Source organism: Ostrinia nubilalis, chromosome 4, assembly GCF_963855985.1.
Source record: "Ostrinia nubilalis chromosome 4, ilOstNubi1.1, whole genome shotgun sequence".
Classification (NCBI taxonomy): domain Eukaryota; kingdom Metazoa; phylum Arthropoda; class Insecta; order Lepidoptera; family Crambidae; genus Ostrinia; species Ostrinia nubilalis.
Window position 1 is genome coordinate 18539088 of NC_087091.1, and position 16295 is coordinate 18555382.

Here is a 16295-nt window from a genome sequence, read left to right on the forward strand (position 1 = left end):
TATGAAAAACAATGTAGATCTCTCATAGGTTCTCTCATGTATGCAACTGTAGGATCAAGACCAGATTTAGCTACATCTGTCTATTATTTAAGTAGATTTCAATCAAAACCTAATGCCGAACTTTGGCGTGCTTTAAAGAGATTATTGAGATATGTTAAAAAGACAATTAACTTTGTATTACTTTATACTAAAAATGACTTAAGTGAACCACTTGTTGGATATGCAGATGCTGATTTTGCTAGAGATAATGATCGAAAGTCAACATCTGGATATTTATTTAAAGTTTATAACAATACTGTTGTATGGAAATCTAAAAAGCAAAGTAGTGTTGCACTTAGTACAACTGAAGCTGAGTATGTTAGTTTGTGTGAATCTGTAATGGAAGCTTGTTTCATGATTAAATTACTAAATGACCTAAATATAGATGTTCCAACTGTAACTATTTTTGAAGACAACCAGAGTACAATTAAATCGTTGAAAGGTTGTGATATAAAGCGATTAAAGCATATTGATGTAAAATTTAATTTTGTTAAACAAAAGGTTGAAGAAAATTTGATAAATATTGTTTATGTTAATTCTAAAAATCAGTTAGCTGATATCTTAACTAAGCCTTTAAGTAAAAATGTATTCTATAGTTTAATTGAAGGTTTGGGACTGTATGAATATGTAAATAAATGTTTATGTTGAGGAAGAGTGTTGAGTAATGACAACACTAAACATTTATTTATGGTTTAGAGTTTAAAAAGCTAGCTCAAAGTCGATGGTCACGCTCTGTAGAAAAATGGCCGACTGAAAAGTTTTGTTTTGATGTGCTCCGTTGTAATTTATATTTTGCATGTGTAAGATTGCAATAAACAAGCAAGTTGAAATAAATAATCATGGCGCTTTATTAATTAAACCCCATAACAACAATAAATAATATTATATTATTACCTACGATAACTGAAATTCCATAATAAACATTTATAAATAAATAAATAAATAAATTTATCGTACGCCGTTCTTCGTTCCTCCTAAAACTATCAAGGTAAACATAACCACTACTCTCCCACCACCACGGTGGCGAACACTGTTTAAAATTAAAAAGCATAATTGATAATAAAAAAAACGTACTCGCAAGGATAGAATTCTTTTTCTTCAAGCTCCTCGACTTGGAGGTGGGGAATATGCTTTTGACGGCGGCGGCCGACGGCGACAGCGTCAGGCCGCGCGGCTCGCCCTCCGAGCCGCTGTCCTTGCGCCCGCCCGGCCTGCCGTCGGGCCGCTCGGGCCTGCCGTCGGGCCGCTCGGGCCTGCCGTCGGGCCGCTCCGGCCTGCCGTCCGCCGCCGGCGCCTCCGCCTCCGCGTTGATGGGCGGCAGCTCCCGGCGCTCGCTCGGGATCACCTTGATGTCGTGCTTCGTTATGTGACGGAGCGGCAGGGATATCTGCGGATCGGAACGACATTAAAAGCGTTTCAAACGAACACTGTTTTTCTTCGACCGCACACAAATTCTACGAGCGACGGCGATTGAGGCGGGTCGTTACATTCCCTATAATATGGTCGAGTGAAGCGATGGCTGGTTCACACGTCATGTCTGTGAACAGGCGCTGCCTTAGGGGACTGGTCAAGGAAAGATATACCTGACATAAAATATATATGTATCAAAACGCAACAATTAACCTAGAAATTAGCACGGCACTAAAGAAATATATTCAAAACTGCCACGCGGTCTCGTGCTAGATGGGAGTCTTAAAGGCCACCTTCTATCAACGGGAGCGCGTGGTAAGTAAGTAACCTGTTTCTGAATGTATTGTAACTTCCTACTTTTTTATATTTTTAAACCGGCAGACAGAGACTGAGTTCGTTGCGGCGCTTCTTCTCAGCACTTGCCAAATGTTTGTCTCGAAGCGCTGGTAGGGCAAAAAAAGAATGAGACATGTATAGGCTCCTTAAGAGCATTTGACGATTTGCAAGTACTAATTTAATTAGTCTAAGGGGTCATCCATAAAGTACGTCACACGTAAAGAGGGGGGGGGAGGGGGTTGACAAAGTGTGACATGGTGTGACAAGGGGGTGGGAGGGGTCCTAAGTTTCGTGACATCACATTTCAATTGTTTCAAATATTTGATATAATATTGATTTCATAAAAAAAGTACTTAATTTAAATGGAAATAAAACTAATTTCGGAACTGCTGTTAATTTAATAATTTTTCGATGTGAAATTGCAAAACATGTGACGTCACACTAGGGGGGGGGGGGTTTCAGAAATGTGACCACCTGTGACAAGGACGGAGGGGGGGTAAAAAAATCATGAAATTCGTGTGACGTACTTTATGGATGGCCCCTAAACAAATAAAGATAATTTTGATTTTGACGAGATGCGGGTTCGATTCCCGGCGGGCCGTTCTATCGTACCTGGCCGGCGTGCAGCTTGGCGGGGCGGTGCGGCGCGGGCGGCGCGGCGGGCTCGCGCGCCACGGCCCGCAGCACGGGGTAGGCCGGGCCGCCCGCCGGCCGCGCAGGCGGCGACGGCGCGCGCTCCAGCCGCGCCCGTCTGAAACGAACGCGCTCGTGATACTTTTAGCAGGCCTGTTCATCTCCACGAGTTCACATCGAAAACAAAACACGCACGATGGCCCGCCTCCAGGATACTATGAATCGACAAGGCCTCACATACGAGCGAACATTGACTCGCGCACGCGTATTCTTGTGTATGATGGAATAAAATAAAGAAAATGGTGTACTAAATACTGTGCAGTATTTAACTGCCTAAATAATAATAAAAACACAGAATGTACTTTTTTAAGTTGCCTCAAGACACTGAGAGGTAAATAAGTAGTTAATAATATTCATGATAATTCATGCTAAATCATGTGTTTCCTCCGCCATTTTCCGCAGTTTGGCACCTCACGTCACATCATTTTACCGAAGTCGATCACTGACGTTTGTCAACAAAATGGTGCTTGACTCTTGAGACAGGCTAAATTACACCATATTGTTAATGACATGGAGCATACATTTTTTTAAATACCGCCGCGAAGTAAAACTTCTGTACGTAGTACTTATTATTATTCTGTGGTTTTAGGCCCTTTTCACAAGGTGGCGAAGTGTATGGGCATGCCGGATTAATTACGCCGGTACATGTGAAAGCTACGTACCATGCCCATACACTTCACCACCGGGTACCCGGCGCCGGTTAGCCGGCAACCGGGACGTGTGAAAAGGGCCTTAGCGTTGACACGAGCGACCGGTCGCTCCCGCTTCCGCGATCGCAGGGGGGCCGCGGCACAAAATATAACTGAAGGTAAACTCATGTATGTACCTCGCTTCGCATACCTGCGCTCGGCCGTCGCGCTAGGGTTGTCTTGTCACGTGTTGCGTTTATTTCGTTATGATAGAAAAATGAAACTTTTAATACTATGGAAGAAAAACAATAACAGATATCCACATTATCCAAGTATAATTATGTAGTTATGTTTAGTACGTTATTATTATAGTAATAGTTTGCAAACAAATACACGAGAAGGAAGTAGTATGACGTAGTACCTATGTAGTTGGGTAGTTGACACTATTATCCAATAATTCCTAAAACCTCTTTAAAACACTTCGATATTCCTAATAATTGAGTTGGTTATCAATTTGTCAACGTTAAACGAACTATTGAAATACAAATAAATACCTTACTTACCTCCCGAAATCAATTGGTAGTTTAAAAAACGAAAATTTAGTTTTTAATGTTGAGTACTTAACAAACATTTGTTAAGTAGATGGTTGCATTTGTATAACATTATAATACCCCTTTTTTGTTGTTCACTCATTTTCGCACAAAAAAATAATTTCACAAACGCGTGAGCAGCGTCATTCAAGCGAACGCAGTCGCGCCTCGCATTCGTCCGAGACAGTCTCGATAACGCGTACGTGAGCGGTGTCTATGTGTGTGTGGCTCGAGCGCGCTTAGAACCGCTGAAAACCAGCGTCGGGGCACGCGTGCATGCACGCGTGGCTCGATTAATGCTGAGCGGGCGCCTTTTTGGCACAAAAATATGCGTGTATAGTTTTAAGTCCCTTTGTTCTGTTTTTTATTTTTTTCCTTTTTTGTGTCAAATAAAGTTTTTCTTATTCTTATTCTTATTCTTAGTATGGAGTTTACCTTCTGTTATATTTTGTGGCCGCGGGGAGCGCGAGTCTCACCTGGGAGGCGCCCGGCGCTCGTCGCCGCTGGACGGCGGGCTGGGCGCGGCGGGCGCGGTCGGCGCAAGCAGCGAGCGTCGGCGGTGCTCGGGCGCATCGTGCTCGGGCTCGTCGGCGGCGCGGCGGCTGCGCTGCTGGAGGATCGCCTCCCCGATTTGGGAGCTCGACTTCTTGAAGTCCAATATTTGATCCGCTTTCTCGGCGGAGTGGACGAATATCGTCGGACTGGAATCGTAAAGCACGCAACGGATGAACGTAAAGCCCTTTTCACACGTCCCGGTTGCCGGCTAACCGGCGCCGGGTATCCGGTGGTGAAGTGTATGGGCATGGTACGTAGCTTTCACATGTTCCGGCGTAATTAATCCGGCATGCCCATAGACTTCACCACCGGGTACCCGGCGCCGGTTAGCCGGCAACCGGGACGTGTGTGTGCCGGTATGCACAATACTTAATCTCTTCATATCTTATCTTGATCACGTTCACAGTGTCAGCACATTTATCACGTATAGTGCTGATGCTGTGACGTCATTTACCTTTGATCTATATCGTATAAATAGTCGCGCAGTTCACATAATAAACAGACAAACTGTGTCTTATTCATACGGTCTTTCAACATGGCACAAATTGGTGACCCCGACGAAGAAGATGATCCCGACGAAGTTGGCACAGTGTGAAAAGGGCCTTACGGAGTCATTTTCGACGGTTGTCCGTTTCGGACGTACAAAAAGACATCAATCTGAGTTATAAAAGCGTTGAATATGAATCAGAACCTGTCGCCGGGCGTGGCGGGGGTGGCGGGGGTGGCGGGGGTGGCGGGGGTGGCGGGGGCGGCGGGCGGCGGCGACTCGGGGATGGGCGCGGCGGGCGGCGCGGGCGCGGCGTCGTCGCAGTCGTACGCGGGCGTGGAGTGGCTCTTGTCCAGGCGGCCGCGCGAAGCGCCGCCGGCCGCTGCGGAACCGGAACGAAATTAAAGGCCTATTCAAACCCGAGCGATATTCGCTGCCGCTGTGGGTAGAGGTACATACCGCGCGGGTTTCGCTCAGATATTTAGTATCAAGTATCGCGGCTAGAGCGACCTGAGCGATATTCGCTGCCGCTGTGGGTAGAGGGTACATACCGCGCGGGTTTCGCTCAGGTATTTAGTATGATGTACCGCGGCTAGAGCGTTTTCTCTGCCGCAGACGGTAGCGAATACCGCTTAGGTCTGAACAGTATTATTACCGCATACCCACTGGGTTTTCTCTGCCGCAAACGGTAGCGAATACCGCTTAGGTCTGAATAGGCCTTAAAACTTTGAAAACGAGACCGTTCCCGGTTCTCGACGTCGGAGCGGCGGGCGACAGAGGAAGATGACGCGGTGACGTTGGAACCGGAGCGATTCGAATGACATTTCTGTCGATATATGAGGTCGTTACACGCCTATAGTCCGGTCGCATAATTACGCGCAAGCGATAAGGATGGGTATCTTGGGGTCATTGGACGAAATTCTACTTGCTCGGGCTCAGCGACCGGGCTTTAGAAGAATCATGATTCTTCCATGCCACACTGATCTAAGTTTTTGGTGCTGACGCAACATATTACTATTAAATGTGGTGACATTATGATCCACCGATCACTCCGGTTCTAACTTCGTCTTACATGAGAAGATTTGTGCACACTGACCTCGAAGACGAACGGGCCTGAGACGCATCAAACATGCCTAATTCTGTGTTCTAAGTTTCACGAGTCCACCTTCGGTGTCAGCGTGAAGTGCGTCGGACGGTCAGCGTCGAACGGTTCGTGACGCCCGAAGCGGCCGACGAGTCGACGACTCAACGTCATTCCCGTCGGAACGGCCGCGTTGCGAACTTTTTGCCTACTTCGGGTGTCACGAACCGTTCGACGCTGACTATACGTGAAACAATAATACTAAGCTAAAATAAGTTATACAATAAAATAACAATCTGCGCTCGTAATTATGTTGCTGTCGCGCTCGCACACTCACTGCGGGCGCCCGTCGCACAGTCGCGACAGCAATATAATTACGCGCGAGCGATAAGGATGGGTAGCTTGGGGTCATTGGACAAAATGCTACGAGCTCACGGACCAGGCTTTATAATGTACTAGCTTTCCGCCCGCGGCTTCGCCCGCGTGGAATTTTGTCTGTCACAGAAAAACTTTATCGCGCGCGTCCCTGTTTCAAAAACCGGGATAAAAACTATCCTATGTTCTTTCCCGGGACTCAAACTATCTCTATGCCAAATTTCATCAAAATCGGTTGCGAGGTTTAAGCGGGAAAGCGTAACAGACAGACAGACAGACAGACAGACAGACAGACAGACAGAGTTACTTTCGCATTTATAATATTAGTTGGGATTAGTTGGGATCACTCACGATCGCGCGCGGGCACGGGCGGGGGCGCGGGGTGGGGCGCGGGGGCGGGTGCGGCGGGCGCGGGGAGGGCGGGCGCGCGCAGCAGGGCGGCACGCGGCGAACGCTCCAGCCCCGCGCTGTACGACACCGCCTGCAACACCACACGACCTCAATGTCTTGACAACCCTGAATCCCTCGCAACGGATCACGGGCCGCACGAACGAACGCCAGCGATGGCTCCGAAAACTTGTCGTTCGCACGGATCCGATCCGCTTATTACGATCCGGAAATTGGCGTCTTTTTTTTTTCGCGCGGCCATCGACCAAACTTTGTTTTTTGATTACAAAATAGTGTAATAAATCAAACTTACTATGACATGTATATAATACCTCTAAACTCAGTCTGAACTGAGTTACGAGCATTAGAAGTTTGATGTTTTACATACTGTTGCTTTTTACGCGCAAGTTTTGTAAGAAATTGCAACAAAATAGAGACGTCTTTTTTTATTGCGCTGATTCTGCTCCATACTGATGACCGGAGCCTATAATTGATGTTATCGTTTGTTTACACATACAATGTCACTATTTTGTTGCAATTTCTTACAAAGCTTGCGCGCAGAAAGCAAATCTAGTATGTAAAATCATCAAACTTCTAATGCTCGTAACTCAGTTCAGACTGAGTTTAAAGGTATACATGTCATAGTAAGTTTGGTTTATTACACTATTTTGTAATAAAAAAATAAGGTGTGGTCGATGGCCGCGCGAAAAAAAAAAGACGCCACCTTCCATACAAAATCTGGCATTGCCATTTTACCTTATCTCTTCGATAGAGGGTCGAGTCGTCGCGATCCGACGGGTCGCCTCGTTCCCACTTGTGCTCCCGCAGTTGACGCCAGAACTGAAACGGACACATTTTTGTGATCGTGCAGGGTGACGGATGAAACGACACGACGAATTGTAAATAAAAGACGACGAATCGTCCGTTCACCTGGTCGATCGGAAGGTTCGGTCGTTTGGACAGCGGGCTGCCGCAGCTGATCGTGTGGCGGCGTTGGACGACGGAGCGCGGCTTCGGCGGGAAAATTCTGACAAACAAAAATATTTCCTTGTAAGAACAGAACTGTCACTAGATACTGATCACTGATAACCTAGAGAGCGCATCTATCGAGAGATGGAATTCGAATGAAGGAAGCATAATCTTGTCGTTTCCAGTTAATTAAGTTTTCACCTGGACAAACTTGGCCTTTATCGGTCGGGCCGAGTCGATGCGCGTATATGTATAGCGGAGGGACCGGAGTGGCCTGGTCTGGTACGCAGCAGGATATTGGACTACCTACTGATTTGAAAAATATAGTTGAAAGTACTAACTCATGAGCTATGATATTAATCGCCAAGGCATATCAGGGGCCAGGCCCCCCTGAAAAACAATAACAATAAAATTTAAGCATTCGGGTGAAAGAAGGGGTGAACCCTGACACCGAAACTAGTAAAAAAATACTGCGTTTTCAGGGTCAGAACCCCAGATACGCATTACATATTATTTTGGCTCCTGAGCAGGGAGACGACAAATGAAACAGCTGGATGCTACATTATTATATCTTACATTTATTATTATACAGATTGAATATCGAATTTTATCGAATACGCAAACGGTTCGAAGACGAAAGTTGTTCCTGCTAGAGGTACGGGTCTCACCGGGTGTGCGGCAGGTGCAGGTGGTCGGGCGAGGCGGGCGGCGACAGCGGCTCGCTCTCGTCGGACGACGACGCGGCCGAGTGCGGCGGCGGCGGCGCGCTCTCCGCCGGCGCCGGCCGCACGCTGCGCACCGTCGACATCAAGCTGCGGACGGAACGAGCGGAGTCAGTCGGGCGACAGCTTAGATTAATAAAGCCTAGATAGATAGTCAGTGCACGAAAGGTGAGGCAGATTTTAGTGAGAAACGTCACATGAACTGTCAAAGTGAAAAATTGGTAAACACGTCCGACGACTTTTTATTGATTGTGACGGTTTGTGCTGTGAAAGGGTGTCTAAATACATCAGAAAAACGAAAGAAAGTGACCAGTGTTTAACATTTCATAAGTAAGTACTACGATTCGACGCGTATTTTGCTTGAATTTGGCTTTCAAAAATTAAATACGGGAATGATACCAGTAACAAGAAAATTTATTTCCCAATTGTTAGCCGTACAAATACACTTCCTTTTTTATGAAATCGAGACTTTTAAGTCGATTTATCTTATAGTAATTAGGTAGGTACCTACTTTGAATTCAATAAATAAGTAAATACTTGATGCGTTTTGTTTTTGTTAATTATAAAATAATTAAAAACGTATTAAAAATTTCCCTACTTTCGAGGAAATCGTCTTCATTGTCCACACTCCCCAAGAAAATTTACAGTTATGACACAAGATTTTTGCCTCACTCTTGACGAAGCGTTTGTATAAAGACTATCCATCTAGGCTTTATTAATGTAAGGGCGACAGAGGATCCTCGCTCTCCCTCGCACCGGCGGCGGGCGCTCACCTGTCCCGGCGCAGCGGCAGGTGGTTGAGCCGGTAGCGCGCGCGCAGCAGCGGCGGCGCGGCGAGCGCGGACGGGCGCGCGGCGCGGCGCCGCAGCCGCAGCGCCAGCTCGGCGCCGCTCGCGCCGCACAGCGCCAGCACCGCCTCGCCGCTCCAGCCGATCACGCACTGCGACCCCACCTTTCGACGCCAAAACGGGAAAATAAGAAAGAAATAATGTTTACACTTACAATACTTAACATTAATTAATGAGTAGGTAATGATACTGAAAAGGTATCCACTCAGCATGGTGTCGTAGCATCTCAGTAGATAATGCCACGACGCTGGTCTTCCGTGGACACCCAGACAGGGAGAGCACTACTAAGCACAACAGCATTATATAATAATAAATAAATAACATTACGTGCGAATGAGGGTTTTCGCGAATCAAAGATCCGCTAGATGGCGGGACGTGGATGTGGGGTCCGATTGCTGCGTGATCGGTGGATTTTGACATATCTGTCGATGTCATGTCAAAAATAACCAATCATGCAGCATTTCCCGATTCAGCAGGGTTCGATTCCCGCACAGTACAAACATTTGTGTGCATGAACATATTTGTTTGTATTGGACTGAGTGTTTTCTATGTATATTAAGTATGTATTTACAAAAAAAAAGTGTTTAAGTATGTTTATACCAGTTGTCTAGTACCCATAGTACAAACTTTGCTTAGTTTGGGACTAGAAGCGCAGTGTAAAATGTCTAAAGATATTATTTATTTATGTATTTTATTTATTTATTTGGACCTCGCGTCTACGTATTGCCATCTGGCGGATTTTTCATCCGCGAAAACCCTCATTCGGCTCGTGCGATTGACTTTGAACGAGGCCGACCTGCACGATCTCGTCGCCGTCGTGCACGGCGCCCGAGGCGTGCGCGGGCGAGCCGAAGCGGATGTCGGCGAGCTGGTGGTGGCCGCAGAAGGACGGCACGACGGTGAAGCCCAGCGGCTTGGCGCCCTGCCGCAGCGTCACCGCGTCCAGCGACGCCGGCTGCAGGATCATCGGGTCCGACACGTCCTGACGGATACGGTAATGCGGCTGATATAACGTTCCACATTTAAATCAACACAGAAGTCTGTCAAGAGGGCGCTACTATCGATACTGAGTTTTTGATTTTTGTCACTTGACGTTTCAGAATCGTGGGACTATAGAAGTGATTTACTACGATTAGAACTTTGAATTAGGATATTAACGTATTGAGAACTTTGAATTAAAAAAATTACACATGAAATAAAAAAAACACCTGGTAATATATTGTTTTAAACTTTCATGGTCACTATCATGCCGAAATATCCGAAACTCAAAATTAAGGTACATGGTAGTAATCCCGTCAATAATAATAAACACATTTAACTACTCTAACCGTTAGAGTAGTTAAATACCAGGCCAGTTTAACGTCAGGCTGCCGCAATGACACACAAGTGTGCGCGAAAACGGTAAACCTCTATGACGTGTACACACTGACCTCTAACAAACATTGCAACTGGACAGGCCGTCTCATAAAATGCCAGGTAATTTAGTGTGGCCGCTCACCTGCACGATGTAGTCGGCGCTGGCGGCGGCGGCGGCGGCGGCGGCGGCCACGGCGCGCGCGGGCTGCTCGGCGAAGCGGTCGCGCTGCGCGCTCGTGGCCGCCTCCAGCGCCAGCTGCAGCAGCTGCGCCTTGCGCTCCGCCAGCACGCCGCCCAGCAGCGGCCACCTGCAACCGCCCGCCCGAAGTCAGAGCCACGCTTAAAACTATTCATGACCGCTTTTATTTGTGCGTTCTAAACGTCTGCCCTGTGAGAAATCACTTGTACCGGCTAATGGTCTGTTCGCATCTAGATTTCCGTTTGCGATTAAAGCCTGGTCCGTGAGCACGTAGAATTTTGTCCAATGACCCCAAGCTAGCCATACTTATCGCTCGCGTGTAATTATGTTGCTGTCGCGCTCGCAAACTCACTGCGGGCGCCCGTCGCACAGTCGCGACAGCAATATAATTACGCGCGAGCGATAAGGATGGGTAGCTTGAGTTCATTGGACAAAATTCTACGTGCTCACGGACCAGGCTTTACCTGTAAACGGCTCAGTTCAGTATTAGATATAATTTAATTTTGAATTATTCGTATCGGTCGCTGTTGGCTTTCCAAATAAAATAAAATAAATTTTAAAAAAAACAGATACGAAACAGTGTCATGGATTTTTACTACCTATCAATTTCTTAAAATGTAATTTGACCAATTTAAAATCATGTATCTTACCATTATTATATGCCCATGCGGCGGAACACAGCTGATCTATCATACAAATTTAATGACCTGACTTATGTACCTGTGATTTCACAATAAACACTATTTGAATTTGAAATTTGAAAATTTGAATTTTGAAAGTTTCTTCTAAGTTGAGTACCTGTCGAGCCAGCAGACGAGCGGCTTGACGGCGCGCACGGTGGCGGCGACGTCGGCGAGCGCCTGCGTGTCGAGGCGCGCGTCGGGCGCGCGGCGCAGCGCCCGCGCCAGCGCCGTGGCCGCGCCCGACACGCGCGCCGCCAGCTGCTGCACGCACTCGCGCCGCGACTCGTATTGCTGGAACGGAACCATTGACGTCAGCAAAGCCACTCTTTCTGATATTCCTGTGAAGTTTGTGAAGTATTTCTTGAGAGCTTTTTTCACTAGAAAGCCCACACCGTGCAGACCTTTAGTTTCTCCGATATAGCAAAGAATGTGATTCTCGTATTCGTCTATACTGCAGCCCATTCTTCTTACTTCAGCTAAACCAAGTATGTCGAAATTGACGTTTTCCAAGGCATTGATAAGTTCTAGGTATCTTTCTGTTGAGGACAGAGATCTAACATTGTAGGTACAAACTGTAAGACGATTGTTCGGTGTCGTTGACCATTGACGACCCGAGCTCGACAAGCGCGGGCGCGGAGCGACGAGCGCGGCCTTCGAGCTCGGTGAGCGTTCGATGTGTGGTGGTTTGGACGCTGCATTTTGTCGCCGTTGACGCATTTTTGGAACGCACCGTTCACGCCAGGGATGTTATGGATATCCGTAACCGTAACCGAAACTTTCGGATATCCGAAATAAAAAAAAATCCGTAACCGTAACTGAAACCGGTATAATATTATTCCTATATCCATAACCGAAACTACATATCCATAACATCCCTATCACGTGATGTTATAGCAATCGATGTAAAGCAGCAAAATGAACAAATTCAGCGGCGCAGGACCTCTTTAACCTCTGCTAGGAATAGGATAAGGGCGAAACTTCACAAAATAAAAAGCAATGAGCCAAAAGTTTTTTCAAAAACATTGAATTTGTGTTGCTTATGATATCTAATGATTAGCCGAATGGCTAGTTGTTTTATTTTATTTATTTATTAATATTAAACCCTATTTGATCTATTTATTTCATTCTTCACTATGATATACTCTATGATGTCAATGGATGTCTGTGGTAATTTCTGCAATAAGTGTAAAAATAATATTTCAAACGAAGCACTCTGAACGTCATGATTAATTGCCAAGAATGAAGGTTTCAGAACCACCTTCTTTTTTTAAAATTGGTCATAAAAAGAAATGGGGACTTACAGACTTTCAGAAAACAATCAATATAAACATGGGAGAAGCCACAGGCTACTGTTAATTTTCAATTATTTTGAAATATCAATAAAAAATATTAAATTAGGTAGTATATCATCTAATGTAGGAACAAATACCTACATAGCTTTTCACTTATTTTATTATTTGAGCTTGAAATTATTAAAATATATTAACAGTATGAAATGATAACAGCAAACAATGCCACATAAACAATGTTCAGAAGCCCAATGTCACAGATAAGCTTCCAGATAAGTGATGCAAACAGTGTCATGACTCAGCCTCATCATAAACATTGGTGGCAATCAAAAGAGATACTTAAGGATGCCATGACTCAAACTTATTGCCTTCTTGAAATACATGTCTATACTATAAAGCTGCAAAGTTTGTTTGTTTGCTAACACGCTAATCTCAGGAACTACAGGTCCGATTAGAAAAAATATTTTTGTGTTTGATAGTTCATTAATCAAGGAATGCTTTGGGCTATATAACATCACCTTACGGCCAATAGGAGCAGATAAGTGAAAAAAAAAATGTTGCAAAAACGAAATATTATTCAAACTATTTTCACACTTGCAAACTCCCAGGCACAGCTAGCATAGAATAATGAAACAAAATCCGCATTAAAAATAATTTGTAAAGTTGAGATTCATAAATTGAATATATCAAGCACTATCAAGACCTTAAATCAACTCAGATTGATGAAAAAACTTTTTTTTTTAGTTAATAAAAAAATAATATCTATTGGATGTCCATTGTGTAATTTAGTATGACAGTCTAATGCTGGTTTTCTATAAGCAATCCTAATCTAAATCTGTCCGTCAACTGTCAAATTTCAATATGTTTTGATCAACATCTATGGTTTTTGATGTTTTTACATTTTCATATTGTTTAAAAAACTATTAAGCAATATTAAAGAGTAAATGCATCAAAAATTATAGACATTTGATCGAGAACAGATTCAATTTTAACAGTTTAAATCGGAGGATTGAATACGGGAAACAGGCCTACGTTAACAAAACAGGATCTGATTAGAATAGGATGGTTGATGCAGGATCAAAAGTATCAGATCAATAGGTTTTCTGTAAAAGCCAATTCATAAATCACTGTATTAGGAGCATTCAAACGGGTCGGTTTTTTATTTAGCACTCATCGCAGCGCAGGACCATTCATTGTGGAAAGCCTTGGGGGAGGCCTTTGTCCAGCAGTGGACGTCATTTGGCTGAAACGAACGAACTCATCGCAGTAAGCCCATGGTACACCATCATCGTCAGCTTATCTCTCACAACATTAACAAGGTTAAATATGAAGTATGACTTACGAAGTTCCTCAAATGTTCAACGGCTTCCAGCAGCAGCTCCTGGTGGCCGATGACGCGCAGGCCGAGGTGCTCCAGGTCGTCGCAGCGCAGCAGCAGCAGGCGCCGCCCGTCCAGCCCGCGCGCGCGCAGCGCCGGCCCGTAGCGCGCCACCGGCGGCCCCAGCCCTGCACACACGACCGTGACTCACTCGCCGCAGCAGCGCGACCCACCGCTCATAGCACCCCACACGCACCTGACAACCAGTCCGCCACCTGATCCGGCGTCCATTCTGCGACATTCAGACTAGCCATGCGGATAAAATACGCGCATTTTTTGCGCAGATGCCGTGTTTTTCGTTTTCGTGAAAGTGGAAGAGATTAGAAAGAAGGGTTGCAAACAAGATGAAAACAAAAAGCACAGTTTTTACAACAGCTGTCATCATGCGTGACAGTTTGTTCACAGAGTACACCACCACAGATTAAGCGCGCTCTACACTCGCGCGCGATTCTTGCTGTGAATTCACGCCGCGATTCGCGCCGTGCACTTCGCGTTTATATGTGTCTCTCCACACTCGCGAAGCGGCTCGCAGTCTCGTTCGCGGCCTCAATGGATGACGACGTGATTGTCGCTGCTGCGGTGACGCTCTGTGCTATATCGTATTATAATTACCTATGTATTAAAAATAAGACACAAATAAAAAATGTTTAATGGGTTTATATATTTCACTTGAGCTTGCCCCACTATGAGTGGAATCCTTAACTTTCTTTCTATAGGTTCTATATCTGGACATAAGTGAGTCCTTTTTTTTTTTCAATTCACCCACAGGAATATTCAAAATGTCACTTATCCGCGTCCAGGCATAGTGGGTCTTATTTTTATTTTTATGGTCCTTGTGTTTGGACTGCCAAAGTATTGGTTCGGATTGAAAACACTCGATAAATTTCAACTCAAGTTCATTATTCCATGCCTAGTACCTACTCATTTAAAAAAAAGAACGTTAGTAAGTACCTACGCAATAATGCACAACCACTTGCGACGGCGTCTTCTCAGCTATTGCGAAAAACTGCGAGTGTAGTTGCGTTCGCGATCGCGCGCCGTGAACCAAGCGCGAACCTTTGTCGCGGGACAAAAAACCGACAACGAAAGCGCGCTCTACACTCGCGGCGCGAAAGGCCGCGAAAGCCGCGAAACGCGTGTGTAGATGGTTTCGCGGACTTTCGCGCGTTCACGTTCACGCTTCGCGCCGTTCCCCGTTCGTTGTCGGTTTTTTGTCCCGCGACAAAGGTTCGCGCTTGGTTCACGGCGCGCGATCGCGAACGCAACTACACTCGCAGTTTTTCGCAATAGCCGAGAAGACGCCGTCGCAAGTGGTTGTGCATTATTGCGTACTTACTAACGTTCTTTTTTTTTAAATGAGTACTAGGCATGGAATAATGAACTTGAGTTGAAATTTATCGAGTGTTTTCAATCCGAACCAATACTTTGGCAGTCCAAACACAAGTACCATAAAAATAAAAATAAGACCCACTATGCCTGGACGCGGATAAGTGACATTTTAAATATTCCTGTGGGTGAATTAAAAAAAAAAAAAGGACTCACTTATGTCCAGTTATAGAACCTATAGAAAGAAAGTTAAGGATTCCACTCATAGTGGGGCAAGCTCAAGTGAAATATATAAACCCATTACATTTTTTATTTGTGTCTTATTTTTAATACATAGGTAATTGTAATACGATATAGCACAGAGCGTCACCGCAGCAACAATCACGTCGTCATCCATTGAGGCCGCGAACGAGACTGCGAGGTTTCGCGAGTGTGGAGAGACACATATAAACGCGAAGTGCACGGCGCGAATCGCGGCGTGAATTCACAGCAAGAATCGCGCGCGAGTGTAGAGCGCGCTGAACGGGGAACGGCGCGAAGCGTGAACGTGAACGCGCGAAAGTCCGCGAAACCATCTACACACGCGTTTCGCGGCTTTCGCGGCCTTTCGCGCCGCGAGTGTAGAGCGCGCTTTAGAGAGTATTACACCACCATGACGTAAATGATAACCGTTCCAATTCACACAAATACGCCAAATTGAGAACCTGCCCCTTTTCAAAAGCGTAAAAAATACAATCCTATTCTAAGTGTGTGCAAGACTCAAAATGAATACTTAAAATATGATAAAAGATATAAATATTGTTTAATTGTTTATCAACAAACTAAGTCAACAAAACATTTTCACGTGGAATACTCTTTATCTGCACGTGGAACGAAACAACCAATATTATTCCACGAGATGGCGCTACTGCCTACTTAGAGTTGTGACGATAATTTTGTAAGA

General features: G+C 45.4%; 2 protein-coding genes and 1 long non-coding RNA gene across 3 annotated transcripts; all 3 read right to left on the minus strand.

The window, feature by feature from the left end:
* Positions 1–1200: 1200 nt before the first annotated feature.
* Positions 1201–3101, minus strand: LOC135071407 (myosin-binding protein H-like). Its single transcript, XM_063965199.1, has 4 exons — positions 3079–3101; positions 2398–2536; positions 1272–1426; positions 1201–1213 (listed from the first exon to the last, which is right to left on the minus strand). Exons 1-4 carry the CDS (start codon positions 3099–3101, stop codon positions 1201–1203), a joined length of 330 nt encoding a protein of 109 aa, XP_063821269.1.
* Positions 3102–6602: 3501 nt separating this feature from the next.
* On the minus strand, positions 6603–8349 carry LOC135071573 (uncharacterized). Its single transcript, XR_010257289.1, has 4 exons — positions 8220–8349; positions 7513–7609; positions 7339–7422; positions 6603–6676 (listed from the first exon to the last, which is right to left on the minus strand). It is a non-coding gene; the product is annotated as an uncharacterized LOC135071573 (long non-coding RNA).
* A 693-nt stretch (positions 8350–9042) lies between these two features.
* On the minus strand, positions 9043–14437 carry LOC135071408 (connector enhancer of kinase suppressor of ras 3-like). Its single transcript, XM_063965200.1, has 6 exons — positions 14223–14437; positions 13991–14154; positions 11475–11650; positions 10620–10785; positions 9918–10103; positions 9043–9225 (listed from the first exon to the last, which is right to left on the minus strand). The coding sequence occupies exons 1-6, from the start codon at positions 14278–14280 to the stop codon at positions 9043–9045; spliced, it is 933 nt and encodes a 310-aa protein (XP_063821270.1). The 5' UTR covers positions 14281–14437.
* Between the last annotated feature and the right edge of the window lie 1858 nt (positions 14438–16295).